The sequence below is a fragment of the Neofelis nebulosa genome, chromosome 6 (genome assembly GCF_028018385.1).
Source record: "Neofelis nebulosa isolate mNeoNeb1 chromosome 6, mNeoNeb1.pri, whole genome shotgun sequence".
NCBI classification, from domain to species: domain Eukaryota; kingdom Metazoa; phylum Chordata; class Mammalia; order Carnivora; family Felidae; genus Neofelis; species Neofelis nebulosa.
The window spans coordinates 82581670-82607135 of NC_080787.1; the positions used below are offsets into that span (position 1 = coordinate 82581670).

General features: G+C 41.1%; 1 protein-coding gene across 3 annotated transcripts; it reads right to left on the reverse strand.

The window, feature by feature from the left end:
- CNR1 (cannabinoid receptor 1) lies at positions 1-25192 on the reverse strand. 3 transcript variants are annotated; one of them, XM_058734684.1, is made up of 2 exons: positions 25171-25192; positions 1-5518 (listed from the first exon to the last, which is right to left on the reverse strand). In XM_058734684.1, exon 2 carries the CDS (start codon positions 5453-5455, stop codon positions 4037-4039), a length of 1419 nt encoding a protein of 472 aa, XP_058590667.1. In that variant the 5' UTR covers positions 5456-5518; positions 25171-25192; the 3' UTR covers positions 1-4036. The 3 variants fall into 3 exon arrangements, with proteins under 3 accessions (XP_058590667.1, XP_058590666.1, XP_058590665.1); XM_058734683.1 differs by lacking the exon at positions 25171-25192 and adding an exon at positions 24547-24654; XM_058734682.1 differs by lacking the exon at positions 25171-25192 and adding an exon at positions 23760-23872.
- Between the last annotated feature and the right edge of the window lie 274 nt (positions 25193-25466).

A 25466-nucleotide genomic window follows, 5' to 3' on the forward strand; every position in this document is an offset into this window, starting at 1 on the left:
TTTGTGTTCTTCATGATAATCTAGAATTTTTATTTGATTCCAAGTAACTTTGGACAACAGACATGATGGGATGTTTTCTCTTCGAATAAATAACAATTTAATTATATCACTGAAATAAAATATAGTGTGGGCTTAATACACTGTAAATATTACGAAAGTACTACTTTGCTATAGTAATTTAATGACTGAAGCTACATTGAATAACAATCTTACTAGTACTTGTGTACAAAGTATTATACAGATTACTAACGAAGATATTGCCGCAGTTGCAAGGGTGTTACCAGCTCAACGAACATCTAACGATACGATATTCTTCTAAGAGGAAAAGTAATAATGTTAGATTTACAGACAATAAAGAGTTATGTTTCCCAGTTGAAACATTGGAAATAAGAATCCAGATAGCCTGGTATCTTGGTTCATACTATCACAAGAAAAAGTTTCCTTTCTTGGGGACTCTGATCCCCAGCAAGCTAGTACACTAAGTTTACGTGAAGATAGGTTTTAGGATGCCACAGCAATGTAAAGAAACTCTTCTATCTGAAAATTACTGATTTGTAGGCCACTGCTTAAACATCTGACTTTTTTTAAAACCTATTTACATACATTCAGCCCAAATCAGTAGATAAAATGTTTTGTCTATATTACAATAGGCATTGTTAACATTTCATCAGAAGGCCAATGCAAGACAATTGTTAATAGCCATTGCCCAGCATTTAGGAGATTTTAAAATATCATACAAATATACAGTTAGATTGTGAGAAATCTAATTCTGCGCATGATATTGGTGGTCTCTTTTACAGATGTGGAATGGCAAAAATGAATCAACAGGACGGTAATTAGAGTGCTACTCATCCAGGGCCTAATTCTCATCTGCTGGTTGGACTTATTCCCTGCAGTGTAGGTTCAGGCAGCCCAAATTCCTTGACACTTAATGCCAGTTAGACCTGACTCAACATGACGGGAAGGTGTGGGAATCATCTCAAGTGTAGGCATATGTCTGCAGCTCCTCCCAGATCCACGTTTCTTTTATATAAATTTCATAAGTAATGGAAAATTAGAGGTTCTTGGAAACAGCCCTCCTTATCTAAATGAAACTATTGGTCTAGGGCTGAAAGATCCATCATTACTCTGAAGAAATTGAACAGGTTGGGAATTTGGCCCTTTTTAAGACACATGTGATTGTGAAATGCATGGTCAGGACAAGTATGTTATCCTCAGAGGTATGTAGGTAAGTCTGAGGTTGGACCTTATAAAACTTATTGAAATTTAAATTATATTTAAGTTAATGGGCCTAATTAAGGGATACTAATGAATGGTAATTTTAATGAGTATATTCATTAGGGAGGACATTGGAGTCTCTTGGGTTAGGAAATGATATTAAAAGTGTCAAAGTGACTCAAAGTAACTGAAATGTTTTAAAATGAAGGTAGTGTAACACGTATGTGATGATATTTCACAGATATTTCTTAGAATATCAATAAGCACCAAGTTTAGTGCCGTCAGCCCCATTGTCCCTTAATTTATTATATATGATTTATATCTTGAAAGCACAGCACACTATAAAATCTACATCACATATACACAGATACAGTTTCGAAAATGAATCCTGGAATTTTTCACAAGTAACAAGAATTTCATCTTCACCAGGTCTTCGTAGCTGTGAGAGGAAAGTTGGTCCTGCCTGGTGAGCTCTGAGACACATGGATTGATATTAAGGATAATGCGGACAAACGAGGAACCAGACCCTGGTGAGTGTTTGTAAATAATCTTTTCTCTTTTTTCTAAAGAGACCTTATTCATCCTCCAGCACCCTGAGCCCTCCCCCGCATATCACAGAGAGGTAAAGTGAAGCAACCAACAGGCACATTTGAGCTGTATAGGCAGATGGTTAAATGCATCCCAGCTTGGCCCACAGCCCACATTCAGCTGTAGACCATACACTGCACAAAAGATAGCCCCAGTAGGCTGCTCATCTATCTAGAGAGCTAGAAATCACCCGATGAATGCTACCTCTCCACTTCAATCCATGCTACCCAGGCCTCTGGGTCCTGCAAGGAGCCACGCTTTATCTGTTTAAGGAGGAGACTGTTTATAAGTAATTTGTCAGGGTCAAGTGGCCTCTGAAGCAATATTAATGCTAACTAGGGAAGGGCCTAATTCTGAGCACCCATGGCACCATTGAAGAATATGAGACCGGGGCATAAAAAGACAGCAAGCCGTGCTCATCTTTATACTCCAGCAGATCTTGCTAACGAGGAGCAGGGGAGAGGTCTACTCCTTAGCCCAAACCTATCCAGTCAAAGCTGGGTCCAGGGTTGTGTCACCAAGGGCATCTGGATGAAGCATAGAAAGAGTCACATGTCATCCAAGCTTCAGTCACAAGCGTGTCGGCTCCTCACTTTCTCTGTCTTGCCCACTGTCTGACTGGTCTCCTTCGCCACATGGACCAGACCTGGTGTCCTACTTCAGCAAGAGGAGTACAGTGCTAGTTAAACAGGGTCATATCACTACACACTCAATGGAAAAATGTTACCACGGGGGCTTTATTTAGAACCACTTCCCTTCTGATGATCCGTGGACTTGGTCGACATTAGGTGCTCAGAAACCAAGATACTCATTTCCCAACACTGACATGGTAAATACAGACCTTCACTTGCGTCTGTCATTGATGATTCCTTGCCAGACACTGGTCTTTTGAAATATCTAAAGGTCAATTTAGTAGCACTTGACCCAATCTCTCAAGGTGGGGGGAAGGGAGGAGAATTTCCTGAACGTTTATGGTGAGTATTTTTATCAACAATGTTTCTGGAAGAACTCAATTTTAGAAACTGACTTCATGTGCAAGAATGCAGCGAGTGATACGGTTTATACTTGGTCACAGTTTTCTCACTTTACGACATTACTGTAACAGTTACGGGATAGATACACACACACACACATTTATATTCACACTCACACACGGTATAATTTTACTGATCCAGACAATACTTCTTTTCAATTAAGAAAAAATGAAGACTCATTTGGCCACCCAGGCATGAAATCTACTTAAACCTGGAATATAAGAATGCAGTACCCTTCAAGTAAACAGCAATTGCACAGTGATAACAATATACATTAAGATTGACACATGCTGTCTTAAGAGGTCTAGTAATAGCTAAAGACTAAAGAAAGTCAGAGATGTCAGCCAGAAAAGTCAATATGCCTTCTCTCTTCCATTCTGATTGTAATCCATCACCCAACAGAACAGCTATAGTCCAGAAGATAATAAATGTCCACGTATGAAAATGCAGGGCTAACAAATTTTTAAGTGTCAATGAATTCTGCTCAATATTCTGGATAGTCTTCAAATTCTTCCCGTTGCATTAACAAAAAATAAACCTTTATGGTTATTTCAATGTCAAATTTGAATAGATTGGAAAAAAATGTTAAGGTGTCTAAAAGTCACGGGCAATAATTTTTTAAAAAGTGATCTCACTGGCACGTATCTGCTGCTTGTGTTCCACTGTTCTCATGAAAGTCTACCTTTCAGTTTTGCTGAACTAGACAAATATAAATAACACACAGTAAACACGGATACACATCTCACATGACACAATACATTTTTACAAAATAGCTCTACTTTAGTACTCTGTAACTTGTAAAAATGGACATCTCTGATACTTATGGACAAATACATTTCACATTATAATGAAAGTTGTGGTTACAAAGGCATTACTCATTTGATGGTGTTTCCCTGTGGTTACTTAGACTTCAAACTGTGTAGCCACAGGTTTCTCTCCCGTTTCACTGAGACTCTGAAGAAGCTTCGGTCACATAAGCAGCAGGCTTTCTTCACTGTAAACTCCTGAAGAACTGAGTTTCAGTACCTATGCTATTGAAATGCTAGAGAACTGATAACTGATCCTGGTGACAATCACCTTTCACTGAGCATGGTAAACTTAAAAAAATATAACCGATGAGACGACAGACTTTTCTAGATTTTAAGCTTTAAAAAAAAATGAACTTCTTTTCCTGGGCTGCCAGGAAGGCGTCAGGCTCACAGAGCCTCGGCAGACGTGTCTGTGGACACAGACATGGTCACCTTGGCAATCTTGACCGTGCTCTTGATGCAGCTCTCCGCGGCCCTGTGAACACTGGCTGTGTTGTTGGCGTGCTTGTGCAGGCAGTCCGAGTCCCCCATGCTGTTATCAAGAGGCTGTGCGGTGCCTTCACACGAGGGGAACATACTCCGGAAAGCATGTCTCAGGTCCTTGCTCCTCAGAGCGTAGATGATGGGGTTCACGGTGGAATTCAACAGGCACAGCATACTGCAGAAGGCAAACACCGTCTTAATGAGCTTGTTCATCTTCCCAAAGACATCATACACCATAATCGCAAGCAGAGGGCCCCAGCAGATGATTAAAACCACAAGGATCAGAACCAGGGTCTTGGCCAACCTGATGTCCATGCGGGCTTGGTCGGGCCGTGTCACCTGCACCTTGCCGTCCTCTGACGTGTGGATGATGATGCTCTTCTGGGTGCCGCGCTGAATCATGCGGACCGCGTGGCTGTGAGCCTTCCAGAGAATATACATGTATGCGTACACGATAAACAGCAGCAGCACACTGGTGACCCCGATCCAGAACATCAGGTAGGTTTCATCAATGAGCGGGAAAATGTCTGAGCAAACAGACTGCAGCTTCTTGCAGTTCCAGCCCAGGAGAGGCAGCACAGCAATCACAATTGCTATGGTCCACATCAGGCAAAATGCCACCACGGCCTTGGGCCTGGTGACAATCCTCTTATAAGCCAGGGGCCTGTGAATAGATATGTACCTGTCAATGGCCGTGAGGAACAGGCTGCCTACTGAGGCCGTGAAGGAGGCGGTGACCCCACCGAGTTTGAAAAGAAACACATTGGGGCTATCTTTGCGGTGGAACACGTGGAAGTCAACAAAGCTGTAGACAAAAATGACGCTGCCCAGGAGGTCGGCCACTGCCAGGCTGCCGATGAAGTGGTAAGAGGGCCGGCAGCGAAGGCTACGGGAGTGAAGGATGACACACAGCACCAGCAGGTTCTCCAGAACCGTAAAGGTGCCCAGTGTGAGGGACAAGACGGCGATGGCCAGCTGCTGGCTGGGGTTCAGAATCATGAAGCACTCCATGTCCATGAAGTTCTCCCCACACTGGATGTTCTCCTCATTCTCCTTGTAGGATGAAAGGGATTTGTTGTAAAATTCGGTGATGTTCACCTGGTCTGCCGGGACTAACTGGGAGTTGTCTCCTGCAGTCATCTTTTCTTGGAAGGGACTTCCCCTAAAGGAAGTTAAAGGAAATTTCTGTGGGAAGTACCCTAATTTGGATGCCATGTCACCTTTGATATCTTCGTACTGAATGTCATTGGAGCCCACGTAGAGGAGGTCTGTTGTGATGGTGCGGAAGGTGGTATCAGCAAGGCCATCTAGGATAGACTTCATAACCTCCGTCTTGGATTAGGCCAAACTCAAAATGACTGAGGAGGAGACCCGCAGCAGGGAATCCTAACAGGAGGGAAAACAAATAAGCTGAATGGTGAGAAGACTGGGAGAATAACAATAATTTTTTTAAAACCTACTGTAAATATCCCAAATGTGTACCATCACATTACTTCATTCCTGTCTCTGAGCCTAAATGAAATTCTTGTCAGATTTAATCAACAAAATGAGTCAGTCAGTCAGAGAAAAGCCACCCGAAGTTGGTGATGTTGGTGGCACCCACCAAAAAATATCTCTTTCATTATTTAAGCTGCCTGGATTTAAGTCACTGTGTGATCCTGTACAGACTTCCTGATTGTCAAGCTAAAGGAAATGTGCCTTGGGCATGGCATGCACCTCATGGTCGCATTAGGAAGTGTTTACCACCCGGCTTCTACTGTCACATACACGCAGTGTCCTAACGCTGGTGGGGATGGGGGAGAGCGACACGTCACACAACGTCTGCTCTTGAAGACTCACCATCTTGTCGTACAGGTAAGACTGAACATACAGCACAACCCCAAAGCAAGATGGTGCGGAATCAGGAACTGTGTTGCACGGCCTGTGTGCTGAGTGCGAAGGAGGAGGAAGAGAGGTTTAGAACCAAAGGATCCTTCCATGGGAAAAGATCTGGATTCTGGCCTGTCTCTGTTAGGCAAGTTTCCTCTCCCAGAGGAGACATGTGGACCAAGCTATGGCTGAGGTGAATTTCAAAAATGTCCACACCAACCAAGACAAATGTCATGAAGGGCAAACTTGCACTGAGGCTCATGGGAAGACCAAGATCTTTAACCCTGGAAAGCGGTGATGATGGGAGAGTGCTTCCTGACAGTGTCCCCCATGAGTGGTGCAGTGACACAAGCATGCTGGGAGACAGGAAACAGGCCTTTATGGAGTCCCAGTCTTTCCAGGTAGATGGCACCAGAAATGAGGACGACTGAGAAAAGGAGGCCAAATTTTAAGGGTTCTTCAATTCTAAGCGAAGCAATTTGTTTTTGTTTCAAAATAAACATCCAGAGAATTGATTTCACTATTTATAAATGTTTATTTAAAACGTGGCTATTAGGCTCTTTTGCTTATAAAGATATTAGAAGGACTGAGTGATACCTATAATAATTTTAAAGTAATCATAAAAACCAGCATTTTACTTCCTAATTGTATTTTTCTTTTTTAAAAACATATCACACTGTATTGGAGAGGGAGATAGTTACTACCTTGGAACAAATTAAAAGGATCTGAGTCCTCCTGCTAAAACACAGAGATCCTACCTATCTGAATTAATGATTCATTTATTCACCCCTTTGACAAATTATGAAGCACCCACTATGTGCCAGGCACTGTGGTAGGTAGGCATAGAGAGGCTAAGAGTATCGAGAAAGAGTCCCTGTCACATGAAGTATACTGTGTGGCAGAGGACAGACAGCTGACCCCGTAATTATGATGAAGTGTGGTGGCAGCTGTGACTGGTGATATGCAAGATGCTGTGGGAGCAGCCAGTCTAGGGGGTTGAAGGAGGCTTCCCCAAGGAAAGGATGCTTATGCCAAGAGTATGTAGGATTAGTGTGAGTGGAAACAGAATATGGAGGCAAAGAAAAAAAAATTTAAATGAATACCTTCAGTATCACGATGTGGGGGGGGGGGGGGTTGTTCCGTTTATACAGTAATTTGAACCAGGGACAGTGGCTAAATGTGGCCCACCTCCCCACATTCTGCCACACCTGAGTCCAGGCTGTCTCTTGAATCAACTCTGCTCTTTGCAAACCTCCCTTTGCTAAACAACTCCATTTACAAATGAAAATTTTCACCTGCAATCTGAGGGATTCAGAAAATGGCCACAATTTGTGAGAGAGCTGTGAATGGTCCTGGCATATCCTCATATCTGACTTTTGTCTCTCAACTCCCACCCGTACTAAAACACAGCGCTTTCTGGCCCTGGAAGGCATGCAGCTCTTTGGATCACACCTGCACACCTTCCTTCTTTCCTCTCAGCCTCCCTCTGTCCGAAATACCCATTTCCAAGCTCTCCGTTACATTAAGTTACCTCCATTTCTGACATCTCTTTGGCTAGCCCTCCCCACCAGGCAGAACTAGTTCCCCCAGGCTTTCCCTCTATTACAGGCCCCACCATATCACTTAATCATGAGCTTACATATTTATTTCCATAACTAGAAAATGGCTTCCAAGCACAGGAGTGGTGTCTTTTTTCTTATGTGTTTCACCAGCCTGATGCACAATAGCAGATGAGAAAGAGAGGGCCGGTCTCCCTTAGAAATGTTCATGTGAACCTAATAGTGGCAGTTGAATTTTATTAACTGGTGCATTAAAGCAGTGATTTAATACTACTTCTTTGTCTTTTCTTAAAATTAGAGGAGAGAAAGGTAATGAATTCAATGGATATTTGGCCTGAAAATCAAAACTTGAGCCCAACATCTCCTCCTGGGAGCCAGTCCAGTAACTCCAACCCCTAAGTCCTCCTATGTCAAGTAACTACTCGTCCTTCACGCTGCCCAATTAAAAACGAATTTATTTGAAATTTTGATCATTTATATGTATATATTACATTCATACGATTCCAAATTCAAAAGCACAGAAGGATATACAGCAAAGCCAGGCTCTCTCGTCCCCATGTCCCAGCCACCCAGTTTTCCTCCTCAGTGGCAAGAAGGTCCTTGTTACTCTTTCCAAAGATACTGTGCATGCATATTCAAGCAGATATATAAATTCATTTCCTCTTTGCTTTATTTTTAACAGATACTAAGATGCTATACATACTGTTCCGCTGCTTGCTTTTCCATTTACAAGTATACGTGAAGACAGTTGCACATTGGTCCACGAACCCCCCCTCCATTTAGCAGGTGCCTCACGTATCCACTAAATGAACATGACCAGCCTCCTTCTGATGAAGGTTTAGGTTATCACTTCTTGTTGTTACAGATACTGCTGTAGCAAATGGCCTCCAGTCATGTCTCTTCACATTTCTTATGGAATTATGAATAACTGTATTAAGTTGCCCAAGCTCATACCTTGAACTTACCATGGACTCCTCTTCTTTCTTGGCCTTTATAATAAGAAGACTACTAAATCTTGCTGATTTTCCCTTTTTAAGCACTTCTGGAGAGCTTATGTGTAGGTGGCATCCTGACCTTCTTATGTGTATCAAATTGCTTATCGTGATCAGGATATTTCCCCTGCCAGGTAAGTATTCAAACTGCTTATCATTCACAATGACCCTATGAGGTGGGTGCCGTTCTTATCCCCATTTCACAGATGAAAGGCACAGAGAGGGTAAGTAACTCGCCATTCACACAGCCAGTAGGTGGTAGAGCCAGAATGAACCCAGATGTTCTGGTTCTAGAACAGTGCTGTCTAATAAACATGTAATGTGAGCCACATATACAATATCAAAGTTTCCACTATCTAGGTAAAAAAGGAAATGGTAAAAGGTGAAAATAATTTTGATACCTTATTTAACCCAGTGGATCCAAAATATTATCACTTCAACATGTGGTACCAGCCATGTTTGAAGTTCTTAATAGCCACACGTGGCTACTGGTTACCATATTAGACAGTATGTCTAGAGCTGCTTTTAGCCTTGATGAACCATCATCCCTTTAACCGAAGCCAGGGTCGCTACTATATCCCTTCTTTTCCCCACTAATTCCAACCAGTCAAAACACTAGTAATGAAGAAAACACTGAATTAGGAGTTAGAAGACCAAGATTACTGTGAGACTTGTACTTGGGCGAGTAGTTAATCTCTCTAAGCCTCAGCATTTCATCTACAAAATGGGGATGAGTTTGATGATGATATTGCCTAAATCACAGAATTGTCCTAGAAATTAAATTTTATTTTATTTAAAAAAAATTTTTTTTAACGTTTATTTATTTTTGAGACAGAGCATGAACGGGGAGGGGCAGAGAGAGAGAGGGAGACACAGAATCGGAAGCAGGCTCCAGGCTCCGAGCCATCAGCCCAGAGCCCGACACGGGGCTCGAACTCACGGACCGCGAGACCGTGACCTGAGCTGAAGTTGGACGCTTAACAGACTGAGCCATCCAGGCGCCCCATAGAAATTAAATTTTAAAAAGGCAGGTAAAGCACTTAACATACTGCCTGGCACAAAACATAAATCTTCAATAAATATTAATTGTTATCATTACTTAGTACTATGACTCTTACCATAAATTATTATCTCAAGATAACACATTGCTTTGTTAGATCACAGGCTGCTTATTCAGTTTTCATTTTTGTCTCAGCACTTAAAGCATGAAGGAAATAGCAGATGCACACAGGGGTGAGGGAGGAGGAAACTTTATTTGGAACTCTATTATACCCCAGGTATTCCAAAGACTTTATGCATATTCTACCATTAAATTGTCATGACAAGTCTATCAGGTGCTTATTTATAATCACCATTTCACATAAAGGAATGGAAATCATTAGTTGTTAATGTTAAGCAAATTGTCCGGAAGACGAAGAGTTTGTAGTGGAACCCGTGTCTGTCAGACCCCAGAATTTTTGCTTTTGGACTTTATGCACTGTTTTAAGCACTAACAGTAACCAGAATAAAGCCATTTTGCTTTCTGTATCATATTCAAGTCTTCTAGCTTCTTACAAACTCAAATTAAGGCATTTTGTCAATAGTAATTAAGACTACCTCCTACTAAGTCATTATTTCCTATGCCAGCCCATCTAGGTAAATCTGCCTACTGGCATGACCTGGAGGATTAAAATTTTAGTATCTGGAAGAGCTATAAAGCTTCTTCAGTGATGAACAAAAGATCACAGATCTTTCTTCAGCAATGCAGAACATGTGTGCCTGTGACTTACTCTGTATTAAGATCACCACATATGTGCTCACATTTTCCACGTTAATGCAACCAAGGACTTTCATTAAAACAAACTAACTTGTTACATTTGAGCCAGAGCATGGTGTGGTTATGAAATATAGAGTAATTTCTGTCCAGTATCAGGCAACCTTAATTAAGGAATACAGTTCTAAAGTATACACGGATTTTCTGCAGTTCAAGGATCTCAGTAATGTCAAAGTACCACTGTGCACAGGCTATTTTAACAGTTAATGGGATCACGATGGGAAAGTGGTCCTCTGCATTTCAGTAATTCTTCCCTTTATTTCTACATTTGGATTATTACAGTAATTTTCACCTGATTATCTTTCGCATTGAGAATTTTCTTTGAGAGTTCACTAGTAATATAGTTTAGGCTTTGGGGGATGCAGCTGCCATTAATTGTGTTTTTGTGTGCGACTGGGAAAATCATAATTGGAAATTTCTAGCAAGGTGCATAGATGCACCTATTAAAGAAGCAGTTGGTTTTTATTACTGTTATAGTAAAACAATGATTGAATGACATTTAAGGGGATTTTCCTAGGATTCTGTTTTTAAAAATACAATCAACTTGTTCTAGTAATTTAAGCTATAAATTATGCTTTTATAAAAATGAAAAATATTTCCATGTGTTGAATCTATTATTTAAAAAAAGAAACGACTCAAGTTTTTAGAATGACATCACCTGTTGTGTTTGTCCACCTCACTACACGCACACTTGTTTTCCATCTACCACCCCCAAACTTCTGCATTAACTGGCAGGCTGTGGTATCATCAAAGAAATTTTCTGGGTACACCGGCAGCATAAAGTTTTCTAAAGTCTACCTAGAGTCACATCTTTGTTTCTATAACCCTTAAGGGTATAAAATATCCGTGTCCTCATTAAGGTGAGCACTGAATAACAAAACAAGACTTCAAATAGAGTCTTTTCTATATCAATATAATTAATAGCAGGCTATTTTAGTCTTTGTTGCCCTGCTGAAGACTTTCTTTGTTTTAAAGAGACATTTTAATAATTTAGATATTTATTGCTGTTCTATCTGGAGTCCAAATCTTTGCAGTTCTGGCCTATGCGGCATCTCTGAGGAAACAGGCAGGAGGCAACATTTGCTCCCTGCAGGATGTCACGTCTAGTTGGGCAGAAAACCCTCTAGACACATCAGAAGGACCAGTGCTCCTGATATAGACTGTATCAGCACCCCCCCCACCCCCCCGCCGGGATCCTTCTCTAATATCCTACGTTTATAAATGCTTTAAGGAGACAATGCCAATCTCATAGTTTCTAGGCTGATAAGAGTCCAAAATGTCAAATGCATGAGTCCCAGGCCCTTGCTTAACCCTATCGTTCTCCCTAATTTCTTTGTTGGCTTTGTGTTCTGCTCAGCTAGCCCTGTAAAAGAGCCTTGTGAAGGTTCAAGAGAATGAAGGTGCCAGTGGATGTATTTATTATTCTCCATTCATTTCTAGGAACAAGTCTGGTTTCTACTAATTTGATTAAGAAAAAATTACTTGATAATATATTTCTCTAAAGTTGGTAGGAAAATTTTAGTTGACCCTTATAATTGCATTATGTCTAAGACATGTCCTCAATATTCATGGCAAATCTCACGGGCCAACATTGTCACTCTATGATGCTTCTGCTATGGTTGAATGGGCAACTGAGTCTTTTCTAACTCTTACATAACCACCAGAGTTTGGGAATTATTCAAGTAGTTTGGTCACTTTTTGCATTATCTTCTAGCAAAGAGAAATAAAGGATTGACTTAATTATCCTGATAATTCAGGCAAAAATACATAATCCTTCTTCTTTGTATTAATGTCAGCTCCTTTTCCCATATATAAAAGAAAATTCCATTATGTAGGTAATGCTTGGTTGGTTCTCAAAGCTTTAGCTTTTCATATATTTTCTAATGTGGAATAGAAGTTATTAAATGCACCATTTTCTCTGGTCTTTGTTAGTAAAAAAATATATTTCATAAAAATACATCAATTAATATGAACTAAATAGACATTAAGGCATTTATAAGGCTATAAATTATTTAACATTTAAAGGTTTATTATTTAACATTTAAGGTTTATTAAAATTTAAAGAATTTTAGGGCTTAAGAATTAATACCTTTAAAACTACATCAGATTAAACATTCACTATGAGGTGATGATTCCATAAGAAAAGCCTATCACAAAAGCAAATTAATGATATAAATGAAATGATTTGTTGGCTTTACAGCCAATTCTATTTATCCATTTTCCATTTAATTTTGTTCTACTATTTTTAAAGTTAGTTTATTTATCTATTTTAGTTTATTTATTTTGAGACAGAGAGAGAGAGAGAGAGAGCGAGTATGAGTGGGGGAGGGGCGGAGAGAGAGAGGGAGAAGGAGAATCCCAAGCAGGCTTCCTGCTATCAGCACAGAGCCAAACATGGGTTCTTGATCTCAAGAGCCATGAGATGATGACCTGAGCCAAAATCAAGAGTTGGTTGCTTAACCAACTGAGCCACCCAGGCACCCCTGTTCTGCTATTTTGATATTTCCTCTAAGTGCCTATATCTTTTTTTAGAGAGAGCTACTTTTTCTACATATCTGTAAAGGAAGTGATCAAGCATAATTGATGCAGCTTTCCCTTAAAAGAGAACATGCAAAATTTTCAGTTCAATTGAAGCCATGGTCCATATACAAATACTCCTTAAGACTGTCTTTATCTTGCATGTGAAGTTTGGCCATTAAAAGTCAAAAGTGATGTATTATTCCAGCCCATAAAATATGTAGAACCCAGCAGATAGATTATCTGACAGTTCATTACCAAAGACAGAAGTAGTTTAAAGCATGCTACTTTTTGTCCAATGGTGCAGCATACCTTTCAGCTTCTTCCTTCATCTTTCAACAAAAGAATACATTCTCTTTGAATCCATGAGCATACAAATTAAGTCCAATGAAAAATCAAGTCCTGTTTCTCCAGGTTCAGATCTCAGAGTGATTGGGTGATCTGGGTGATTAAATGCACAATAGAGAAAATTCCAATTCCCAAATGTTTTAATAAGAAAAATTAGAATATTTGTGTGCTATATATATATATATATATATTTACATGAATTAGGTGCTATTATAATCCCCATTCTACATATGAAAAACCTGAGGCTTAGAGTGGTAAAATGCTTTGCCCAAGGTCTCTACCTAGAGGGCAGAGCTAAACTCAACCCAAGTCTGTGTAACTTCAAGTCCCTGCACTTAACTTTGAAGTCCAGGGACCATTTAATAAGACACTTTTCTTTGTTTCTACGGAAGGGGGAAGAATTGATTTTGGGAAAAGGAGGTACTAGACAGTACGTGATCACTTTACACAATAAACAACTAAAATCTCAAGGAAGATCTGTTGACAGCAAAAGATTGCCCACAGCACTTGCAAATCATTCTTGCCCTGTGGTCTCCAGGGACAAGTATGATAATTAACTATAAGCAATAAATCCTAACCCTGGATTAGCACCTTATTTTCAGTGACTGTTGGCAAATAATAAATAAAATGTAACTTGTCTTTTCACTATTTTTAAAAAATTAGACAGATTTTTTCCCCTTCAATTAATTGTAAGGAATGTGGACAATAATGACAGTTTCCACAATACCAGCGAGGAAGAGAGAGGACAATTTCTCTAGGTCTGAATGAGACATGATGGTTGTTAGTGAACAAAAGTTTGAAATATTCATTCCCATATGGACAAATTCAAACTCCCTGAAATCACTCAACTTCCCACCATGAGCAGAATAGTTTTGGTCGGCTCAGACAGGTGACTCTCTGTGGCCTGTTCCTAGGATGGTGGCTGGAATCAAGGAAAAAGAAATTTTGTAAACCTTAGGCTCCAACAAGGGAGTGCTTGTGACAGATCTCTGGTGCCCAAAGATCACAAAGCGGTGTTACTACAGCAGTGTGGCTGATGGATACAAAGTTACAGGCCCTCGCATGCTTCATGTAACACATTTTTATTGGGCACATATCTGTGCCTAGCAATGTAGACATTAAATACATATCCATGTATTATACCCGTGTAATAGATATGGGTCAAGGAAGCAAGAGGAATGATTTTCCACCCCACTCCACTCCATCAAATAAAAGCCACCCATCTGTCCTTCTCCTCCCACAGAGGACAGAATACAGTAGGATATGAAAACATGTAATAGGCATATGATATTTCATCATCAAACAATATTGGGGTTGTGCATCTCAATAATTGGGTTGTGTAATCCCCTTCCTATATTTGCTTTGAGGTTTTCTCCCAGGACAGAGGCTGGGCACTGCTGAACCCTTCAAATCATGAACGCCTTGAGAATAGGGACCTGTCTTATATGCCTCGCATGCCCTCTGCCTGGCACAGGGCAGGTACTCAATACCTAAATGCTTACTGGTGCTCATCAGCAGCATGGCAGATCTATCTTAGCAGAATGGTGTTTAACTGTGGATAGTTTTCCTTGGCATAAAGTCAGCTGGTTATGTTAGGGAATTAAAACTGAGTTTTGGTCTAATACACGAAAGAGTTACCTGGAAAAAAAAAACTCCCCAAATGTAAAGGTTATATAAAAGGCATCAACAATTATTTACCCCAGGATCTTTTATCCCACTATTAAACAGAAGTTATGTTGATGGCAAGTGGAAGCTAGAGGCAAAAGAACAGGTATCTACCTTTCATTCTTATCCTTAGTTACCCCGGTGTGTGTCATGAACCTCAATGTTGAGGCACACAGCCATGATATACAGAGAGATTTCTGTGATGTGCACAACCTTGAATGAATCCTACTTACATGCTATTGATAGGCCTTTAAAGACAATGTATGAAATGATGATGATAATGAACTTTTTCCCTATCTCAAATACATGTTATTATGCATTAATCTTTCCCAAATGGGTTTCCCCATGTGCAAGTATGTTTTGAAAACAACTTGTCAAGAGAAGTTTATGTGAAAATTCAACAACTAGATGGAATGGCTTTTATAAACCCTCAGGAATCAATTTGTTATTCTATTCAGTGGACATAGTTCTTGCTTTGGTTGAGCAACTTCTCTTCCTGCTACAACATTTCATGTATCTTACAACTGAATTAATTAAAACATAAATAAGAAAATATGTTATGGAGGATTAAAATGGGTTATTACTACTCCATACAAAAACTAAATTTTTAATTGCTTTTCTGGGGCAAAAGGGCATTGAGAAAATTTAATATATTGATAAAAATTAATTGTGAATATTTGGAATTCTGCCTCAAGAAAGTAATTAAAGATGAGAAAAGGAAAGTAGTTCTACTAAAAACAAATTATATGTTTATGCCAACAGATGCTAAATGTAAGATGGGGATATCTCAGGAGCCCAAAATCAATTCTAATAACAAACCCAACTCATTTCTATTTTACAAAACATTTGGCTCTCAAATTTGCAGATACAAAATCACCAACACAGGCCATAATTATGTGATAAAAAAGAACAGAAAAGTATTTATCATTACAGGGGCTAAAATGGAATATTTCACAAGGTAAGTGAATATTTGTTCAAGTACTCATACAAATCAAGATATGGTAGCTTTCTAAATAGTTCAATTTCCTTCCTATCATTTTTTCACTGGAATAATTTTAAATAAGTTCTTATTGTATAAAGCCAGGGTTCCCTTCAACCATGATTTTAGAAACTAGGTACTTATGTGCCACTTTCTTTAGCTGAAATGTTAAAAAAAATTAAGTGTGTACTAACATGCAAGATACAAACATAAAAATATGTTTTCAAGATGCAAATAATTATAGGGGTGCCTGGGTGGCTCAGTTGGCTAAGCGCCCGACTCTGGTCACAATCTCACGGTTTGTCAGTTCGAGCCCTACATTAGGTTCTGTGCTGACAGCAGGGAGCCTGCTTGGGATTCTCTCTCTCTCTCTGCCCCTTCTCTGCGTGTTTTCTCTCTGTCTCTCAAGAAAAAGATACAATAAAAGATGCAAATAATTGTATACAAACAGAACTGAACTAGGTTTCAGTAAAGATGGAGAATATGCTTTGAAAATGTAGTTCCGATTAAGAAGTAAGTGTGCAAATTGGATGCAAGTATAAGATTTTTATGTCACTGAAACCATAAGGTAATTTTATTGTACTCATTCAAGGTCAAACTCTTCCTGAGATTTGTGTGATGCAATTTTGCGATTATGCACAGAGCTGAGGAACTGCAGGTATTCAGAAAAAGTGACGTGAAGGTGAAGAATTAGGAAGTAAGATAGGTAAGAATGGGCTGGACATCTAGGACACATCTCAAAGAACAGTGTGAGAAGTCACACAGTGGTCTGTGAGTGCACACAGTTCTTTTACAGGTCGGAGGTTCGTAAGGGGTCGTCTCCCCACCAGCCGTACTTAAAAAAACTGCAAATTCTCAGGTTCACTTGAGACCTACCGAGTCAGAAACCTTAGAATTTGGGGCACAAGGCCTCTGGGAGATTCTAACACACTCTAAAGTTTAAAAGCTACTGTTAAAGATTACGGAGGCCCATGAGAAACACTAAATGAGGGGGAGAAATAAAAACTAACCTTTAAGAAGAATTGAGGTTAGACAGGAACAAGGAATATTCTAGTATAGGCTTTTAGATCATTGAAATGGATTGCTAAGGGAGCCCACTCATGACAAAGTAGTCTCTAAAAGACGTTTAAAACCAAGATATTTCTATGTGACTGAAATAGAATAATGTGGTCTCGCCTGAAAATAAATATAATGAGTGGGGAACCTCTCAAGGTTTTTCAGTGTACAATTTGGGCTTCTCTGCACTTCTTCAGCAAACTTATTGTTATATTTTTGTCCAACAAAGCAATGTGGCTTCAAGATATAATATGTACTTACCCAGCACTGAGGCATAAATTAAGAACTCCACACAATTTTCTCCTAATTCTATTTACAAAGTCTATATGTGCAAAGTTCTCTAGAACTGGTAGCCATTCCTTTCGACGCCCCTGGGAAGGATGGCTGAGAATAAAAGAAGGGAAACCAGTAAAAGTAGGTAACATTTCAGCTTATTTTTTTTTAAGCTGGAAATGTTTCTGTTTCTGTTCTTCTCTTCCCCAAACTGTAAAATAATGTATCGCAGGAGATGAACCCAGAAAACAACAAACTAAAATTGAAATCTTGCAGGAGGTCTAAGTAATGCAGACCGGCTGCAAATTAACTTACAGAATTAGATTATGCAATTCATACTGCTTATAGCTGGCATATATCTTGCAAAAATACCTAAAAGCTATAAATACATGGAAATGTATCCCAAAGTACTTAAATATCTGACTTTGGGCAGACTGTTTCCTCTTTAATTATTTCATCAATAAAAATGGATCATAGATTACTCATCCTTCATTTCCTTAGCTGAGGACTAAAATCATTCAAAGGTTTTCCCTTTTCTGGCTGTTGTTTGTAAGAAGTTTGATATAATTTCCAAAAGTAGTTGTCTATCTTCTGAAGTCAAATCCCCATGTATGCAAAGACACAGGACTCTTGGGACAATCTTTTGCTTACTTTGGTTCTGTATTAAATTCTTCAGCTTTCCTTCTCCACATGCATATCACTTGCTCACCACAACTTGTACAAATGCTAGAGAAAACATTTACAAATTCTGGTAGCAGTGCATCGAAATGAGTTGAAAATCTGGTCCACTGAACAAGCCACACTGGAATAAACCAACATACACAGATCATAGTGGCATTAAATTAAGTCTCTTTTCTAAAGGATAAATCAAGTTGATGATTTTTAAATATAGCTGAGTTAAAAGGAAATGAGTGACAAAGGCACACTACACGATATCACTTTACTTGCTATATTACAAACATCTTGTTTAGCCTCTTGACCAACAGAAGTCAGTGCTCTAAAATTTCCTATAGTATGAATGTCCATATGTGCAAGGAGAAATTTGTTTTTTAAAAAGCACACTGGAATTTATCACCAATTTAAATGTAAAGCTCCTTGTAACTTAACTCAATTTATAGAACTCATATTCCAACATTCTTCTCTGAATATATGGTCTAAAAGAACAGATGAAGAAATAATGAGGGAAGAAGGGAACCCTCCCATTTAAACATAAACTTTGAAAAACATTATTTCCTAATTATATTTTATTTTAATTATATTTAAATATACTACTGACATACACAGTTTGTGAAAGCATTTGCCAGTATATTCAACTACCACAACAGATTGCCTGGCACATCTTTGAAAAATGCCTCTGCCTTTCCTTAAAAAGCAATAGCATGGAATTTGCTAGTAGGAATAAAAAAATAGATATTACATTGTCAGATTTAGGAAACTATACTGCACTTTATCTCCTGAAGTCAAAAACAAATTTTAAATGCTTTTCAGAGTTGATAATGATGGTAAAGAATCAAGCCAAAGATATCAAATTTCTACTCAATGAATCCAAACTCTACGCAATTAAGAATCCAAACTCCAGTGGAAGGATAAGAGTCAGATAATAAAATATTGTGCTTGTAGGGAAAAACTATTTGCCATCTAGGTTAGGAGAAATGGGAACTTAAATCCCTTGTTGCATTAACAAAATGCAAAACCTACCTTAATAAGCTTATTCAAAAATACAGGATATAATGCAACAGCACCATAGGTTAAAAAAAGAGTTGGCTAGGAGACACTGATTCCCACTAACCAGTCTCAACTCATATATTCAAAAACAAAAGAAAAGAAAACAAACAAACAAAGAAAAACTTTGAAAGCTTTCCTTAAGTGCAGGTGTGAAAATTTCTCCAGCGGGGGCTAAAACAGAATTTGTAGTATTCCAGAACGACTGCTATGACTCCGCCAGGCCCATTTGCTCAGGTCTGGCTAGTAAACAATTCTTCCTTCGAAAACCCATCCAAACACAACTATGAACCTCATGCTCACTAAATTATGACATTAACCTGGCCAAATGAAACTTTAAATTAAAGGATATGCTGAAGTGATTCGTCAGTATGCCATATGGAAAAATGCCTCAAATATATGGAAAATATCAATGAAAACTAGCTCAAGAATGTATTTGCAATGGCAAGTGTACTAGAAAAACTATTATAATGAAATGTGCTTTATTTTCCACGAGGCACCCTGTTCAGTGAAGATATATGACCCAGGAAACCTTTTACTCAATATTTTCTGTTAAGAACTAGAGGTAATCGCACTGATTACTTTATGTAATGGCTGTGATCTATTATCACTGATAGGTCATAAACATACCTATTATCCGTTCAGGCCTGTTTAAGATAGAAGTTCTTCTAACATCAAACTCTTTGAGTAGGACCAAGAGAGGCCCTGGAAAACCACTAAAAACAACCTTCCCTTCCCTGCCCCCTCTAATATTTCCTATAGTTTTAAGGTTTTTGTGATAGCACGACAATGTGCTATATGTTACAAATATAACGATATTGATGTGCATTTTGTGACAGAGTAATAACCTTGTACTTTTTCTCCCAACTTCATTTTCTAAAAATAATAAACAACTAGCAAGACTGGTGAAAACTGTATTAAACACATCAGTCAGTGTTGATGAGAAAACCATAATCAAAGGTAGTTATGCCCATCCTGGCATCTTTACAAGATTCTTAGATCACGTGAGATTGGAGCAGATTTCCACTATCCTGGAAAATCAGAACAGCCTTCCTTGTTTAGATTCAAGGTGGATACTCCTTTTGCCTGAGTCTTCTGTGTCCATCTGCACAGCTGCCTTAATTTTGGACATTTCACCCAAATTTGTGGTATTTATTTAAAATCTGAATTATATATTCAAATATATAAAGGCAATGGGTCTAAACTTTTGTGTTGGTCATGATACACATCTATGAAAAAGTTTGTTCACATATATGTATACAAGTGTAATTATACATCCCAATCATATAAAATTATGCAGTACAGGGGTGCCTGGGTGGCTCAGTCAGTTAAGCATCTGATTTCAGCTCAGGTCATGATCTCCTGGGTGCATGAGTTCCAGCCCTGCGTCAGGCTCTGTGCTGACAGCTCAGAGCCTGGAGCCTGCATCAGATTCTGTGTCTCTCTCTCTCTCTCTCTCTCTCTGCCCCTCCCCCACTCAAACTTTGTCTCTCTCTCAAAAATAAATAAACATTAAAAAAATTTTTTTAATTATGTAGTATATAATTTCATGTTATATATATTCTGGATGACATTTATTGCTTCTTTTAGTCCAGAAAATATCTGGAAGAAATTGGAGTTGATCTATGTTCTACAGTTAACCCAATGTAATCTAAGAAGATACAGATTAGTGAATTAAATGATTATCAGAACACTAGACAACAATTCAGTGGCAAAGTGTCCTATCTCCCAACCCCTCAGAAACAGCATTTATGCAGATGTAACAGAAAGTTAACATTGTTATGAGGACAGGATTGAGAAAGAGCCAAAGATGGGGGAGGGGGATGAAGTTAAAATTTTGCCAATATGAAGTACATCAATTGGTTTTGATTTCCTCTTATTCTTTAACTTCTCTATCACTCTTTGGTCAAGAAAAGAAAAACGAGCAGACCTTGCAGTCCCTCAAAATAAAGACGTGCAATATATAAACTCAGCCCCAGCAGTTTTTCAAACAATGTTGGGACCAGGTCTTTTCAGAGGCAAAAGCAGAATTATAAATAATTTAAACCCAAAGGCTGGATTCCCTCTAACTAATTTGTCAGTTCAATTAGAAAATGATGAATACAAAAACAGAAGAGACAGATCACACTGGTGAAGACACGGCATCCTTTTCTTTTTCTTTCTCTTTCTTTCTTTTTTTGCAGGAGAGAAAGCTCTACTCTGTGTCCTTTAGGCAACTGAGCTAACGTAATTACCCCAAGAAGAACAGGCAGCTACCTCAAGGACAGGCTCCATCTTCCTAACCAAATTCAAGATGCTCTAACCAAATCTCATTTTACTCATCATGTGTTGTTAGGTATCTCCAAATTCAATGTATTACTCTTTTTTTTTTTTTTTTTGCAGCATTCCTGGAGAGCTAATTATGGGAAATAATCCCTTTTCTTATTAGGCCAACTGTTTTCTGGGAAGAAACATTTGGTAAGCGTGGTGAACTATAAACTGCTATTATAAGTTCCATTTCATAATAGTTTTAGTCTTAAACAGCCAAGTATTCCAATTCTAATTCCAAACACTAATATGCAAGGCAACCCAGGAGCCTGTCTAAATTTCCTGGTGGTTCATGTTAATTCTGAGTCAAAGCAAAGAAGAATGTCACAAGATTGTTTTGAAAGAGTTTTTCAGGCTTTGCCTTAGTAATTAATAAGCTGACACTGCATACTAAACACTTATCAACACAATCAATGGGGCTGCTTCTTTCTTGAAAAAATAGGTAAACCGATGCGAGGAGTTTTCTTTTGGAATAGACTATAATATGCCACAGATAGAGTGGTTCTCCCAGAGAATTTCATTCCCAGCAGTTTCATCTTGGTAACATTTAACAAATTTCACTATTTTAACATTTTGAAATGCCAAAAAGAACACACTGATCCTGCAGCTAGGCTTATTAGAGAAGAACGATCTCACAGGCGACAGGGAGGCACACAGTCCACTGGGAAAAGGGTAACAGAAAAAGACAGAAAACAGTGGATAACAAACAAAGCCCAGCACTACTCCAACGTAAAATCGGATTTTCACCAAAATGTAAAACTTTACACACCAAATTAAATAATATCACCTATGGTTTATTGAAGGGACTAGCCACAACATTCTTTTTGTATGCGTATATGTGGAGGCTACCTATTAAATTGTGGGGGGGGGGGCGTGAATATCTAATCTGCCTTCCTGACAAGGAGTATGCAAGCATAGTAATTTTATTTTAGAAAGGTCAGTGCTGAGCATTTCCGCCCTGTGGTATCACTTTACCCCCACAGAGACTTAGGAACACAATGAGACCTCTCCCCATCAGACACTTGATACTTACCTCAGCCAGGATTGCTCCTTGCCTGGAGTGGGAGACATCTTTGGAACAAAAAGAGTCTGTTTACAGTAAGTTCTCTTGATAACCTCATATGGATTAGTTTTTTGAAAACCATGTCCATCCTCTTGCCTCTTGCCCAACTACAGCCACTGCTATTGTGCCCATAAGTAACTGCTTGCAGCAGGCAACATTTAAAATTCTGGAGGTGCGTGGATTCTGTTCATGTATGGATATAATCAGAAAATTATTGGTCTCACTTAAGAAACTATGCATGGCCTTTTATTTTGATAAAATTGCTTGTAACTGGGTTAGAGATGGGGGGAGCTAGAAGGACTACCAAGGGGAGAAAAAGGGACAGAGAAAAATCAATCAGTGTATCTTCCCTTGCAAACTGTCAGTAGGGTGGGATTAGAAAAGCAACACTTTAAATCAGATAAAGTCCTATGGGAACCTTAAAGGTTAGTTGCTCTGAGCTTCTCAATATTCTGCAAAATAGATTGATGGCAGTGGTCACCCCACTGATACTCAATGTCCACTGAGTTTCTGCTAAGAAATTGCATTTCCCCCTTTGTTGAAAAGATATTAACTTGGTAATAAAAAATGAGGAGAAGTTATGGGACCCATAGAGATCTTTCAACACCTTTAAAAACAGTAAATCTGTTCTAATCTCTTATTAAATGTCCAAGGATGCTTAATATATCATGAAAGCAACAACAAAGACAAGAATCGCATTTAATTTAAAGGGAAATAAAAAAGATGGGAGGCAAAATGATTAATAGATTACTAATTTTTTTCTCATTTGTTTAATTTAAAACTAAAATTAGAAACATGCATGTTGCTTTCAAACTTTCAAATGACCAAATGACGGCTTATGGTGTTTATCACTGCAAACATTTGCATTGGAGAGGTGAGCCGTTTATGATTGTGAGCCTTACCAAGAAATGTCTTCAAAAAACACAGCAACTTTTTTCATCTAATGGCTAGTTCGGAGTTAAATGGTTCCATCAACATTCAAATCTAGATATTAAATGTACATTTAGTTTTCCTTAAAGCAGAGTGGCTCCTGCAGCTATATTTTCTATACCAAAAGTTTATTATTTGACATACATTTCTTCATATGGCATTTAATATTTTAGACAGTTTTTAGGTTTGGTGCAGAGATCGATGGATTTCTCTGGGAGGACGTAGTTGCTGGTATGGTTTGCAGACATTCAGCACCAACTCAAGCGCCTATTTCTCAAACATGCACAATTACACGTTTTTTACAAACACGTTAGTGCACACACATTCAATAACTAGTAAATGGAAGAAACCTCCAGAAGTAGCACAGACCACAGTTTGCAAGCTGGGGCTACACAGCTAAGTAAACATCGACGCACGATTCGCTCACACGGAATGAGAACTCCACGAAGGACACTTGGGGACCACACCGGTCAGTACCCGAAGGGGCGGGAGGCGGAAAAAAGTATTTCCAAACGCAACCCTGCCAGGTCTTACCCTTCGCATCCCCCGGTCCTCGGGGAGAAGCTCCCTCGGCACCTCTCGCCCAGCGCTGGGGCTGCTTCTCTGCTAGAACGGAACGTTCCGCCCGACTCCACGGAGCTCTGCCGGGAGCCGAGGCGCCCCGCCCGGGCCAGGGGAAGGCACTGGCGCCGCGGGAGCCAAGAAGAGGCGGAGGCGGAAAAGAAGTGCAGAAGGAAGGGGTGGCCGAGGGAGGCGGCGCCGGCGCGGGGATGCGGGCGAGGCTGGGTGGGGTGGGGTGGAGCGGGGTGTGCCTCCGTCGGTCGGTCAGTAAGTCAGTCGGTCCACACTGCCCGCGCGCCGGCGTCCCCTGCCTCCAGCGCCCGCCCGCGACAACGACCGGGACTGGCGACCCCTCCGCTCCCGCCGCCCGCTAGCCTCGCCCCTTCCTCGGGCTCTTCAATGGGTCCTCCCGCTCGCCCCGCCTGGCTCGGCGTGGGGCCGCAGGTCTCCGCCAGCCCGGGCGCCCGTCGCCTCGCCACACTCGTGCGGTCCCAGCCTCTGCCTCCGCTGGCGCTCTGGCTCTGACTCCCTCTCGCTCCAGTCCCATTTATGAAGCGCGGTCCCATCACGTGTTAATGAGCCTTTGTCCTGCCCTGGCAGCGGCGGCGGCACAGACCCCACCGAGGGAACTGCGCGGGGAGGGACCCGCGCGCCGCCCAGCGCGGCGCCCGTGGCTCCAAACTTTCCTGGCGCGGGGGACCTGCGGTGGCGCCGGCCCCGGGGCCAGAGGGGACAAGCCTCTCCAGTCCGCGTCACCTACTTCTCCTCCTCCTCCTTCTCCTGCGCCGCCGCTGCAGCCGCGGTCCCGGGGGCTCCCACGGCCAGGACCTGGCTCTCCTCCCAGATACCCTCACACTCCGGCCGAGCCAAGAAGGGGCTTGTGCCTGCGCCGCCCCCGACCTCGGGGCCATTAATCACGCGCGCCCCGATTGCGCGCAGCGCCAACACCTTGCTCGGGGGTCACGTCTGGGGCAGCGGGCCGAGCCAGAAGGGAGAGGGGGCAGGAGGGGAGAGGCCGAGGCGCGCCCGGCCGGGGGTGCGGCCACCTGCCCGTTCCGCCTTCCCCAGGTCGCCCCCGCGGCGGGCCACTTGAGAGCCAGGCCCGGGGGCGAACGAAGCCTTGGGACCGCGCCGCGCAGCCCCGGAGCAGTTTGCTACCTGGCGGCGGCTGCGCGGCCACCTGTCCTCCGCCCTCGGGGCACCGGCTGGCTTCGCGCTAGTCGCCTTGTCCAGCCCCCGCCGCCCCCGCCCCGCGAGGACCACTCCGGCGCGCCCCACCCGCACGCCCCGGCTACAAACAGTTGGGCTCCGTAGGCGGCTGGCTCTCCGCATCCCCGCCCGGCGCGCCCCCTCCCCAGCCCCTTGGGGACCCCGCTCCTCGCACCTTCCCGCACGAGGAGGACGCCCCCCTCCAGGGCCGGGCGGGGGGGCGCGCGGGGTTCGGGGGCAGCCGCCGCAGGCGCCTGGGGATCCGCGGTGCGCCCGGTGGCCGCGACAGGAATTAGGGTACATGCTCGTTAATTGGTTCCACTATCAGCCGCCGTCTGCCTCCCGTGTGCACGGATCAAACCTTAATTGGTCTTTACATTTATCATGGTGAATTGCGAACCTACAAACAAGCCCTAGTCGCTGCTTCAGCAGAAAAGGCGCTCCTCCTCCCTCCGGGGCCCAGGCAGAGTT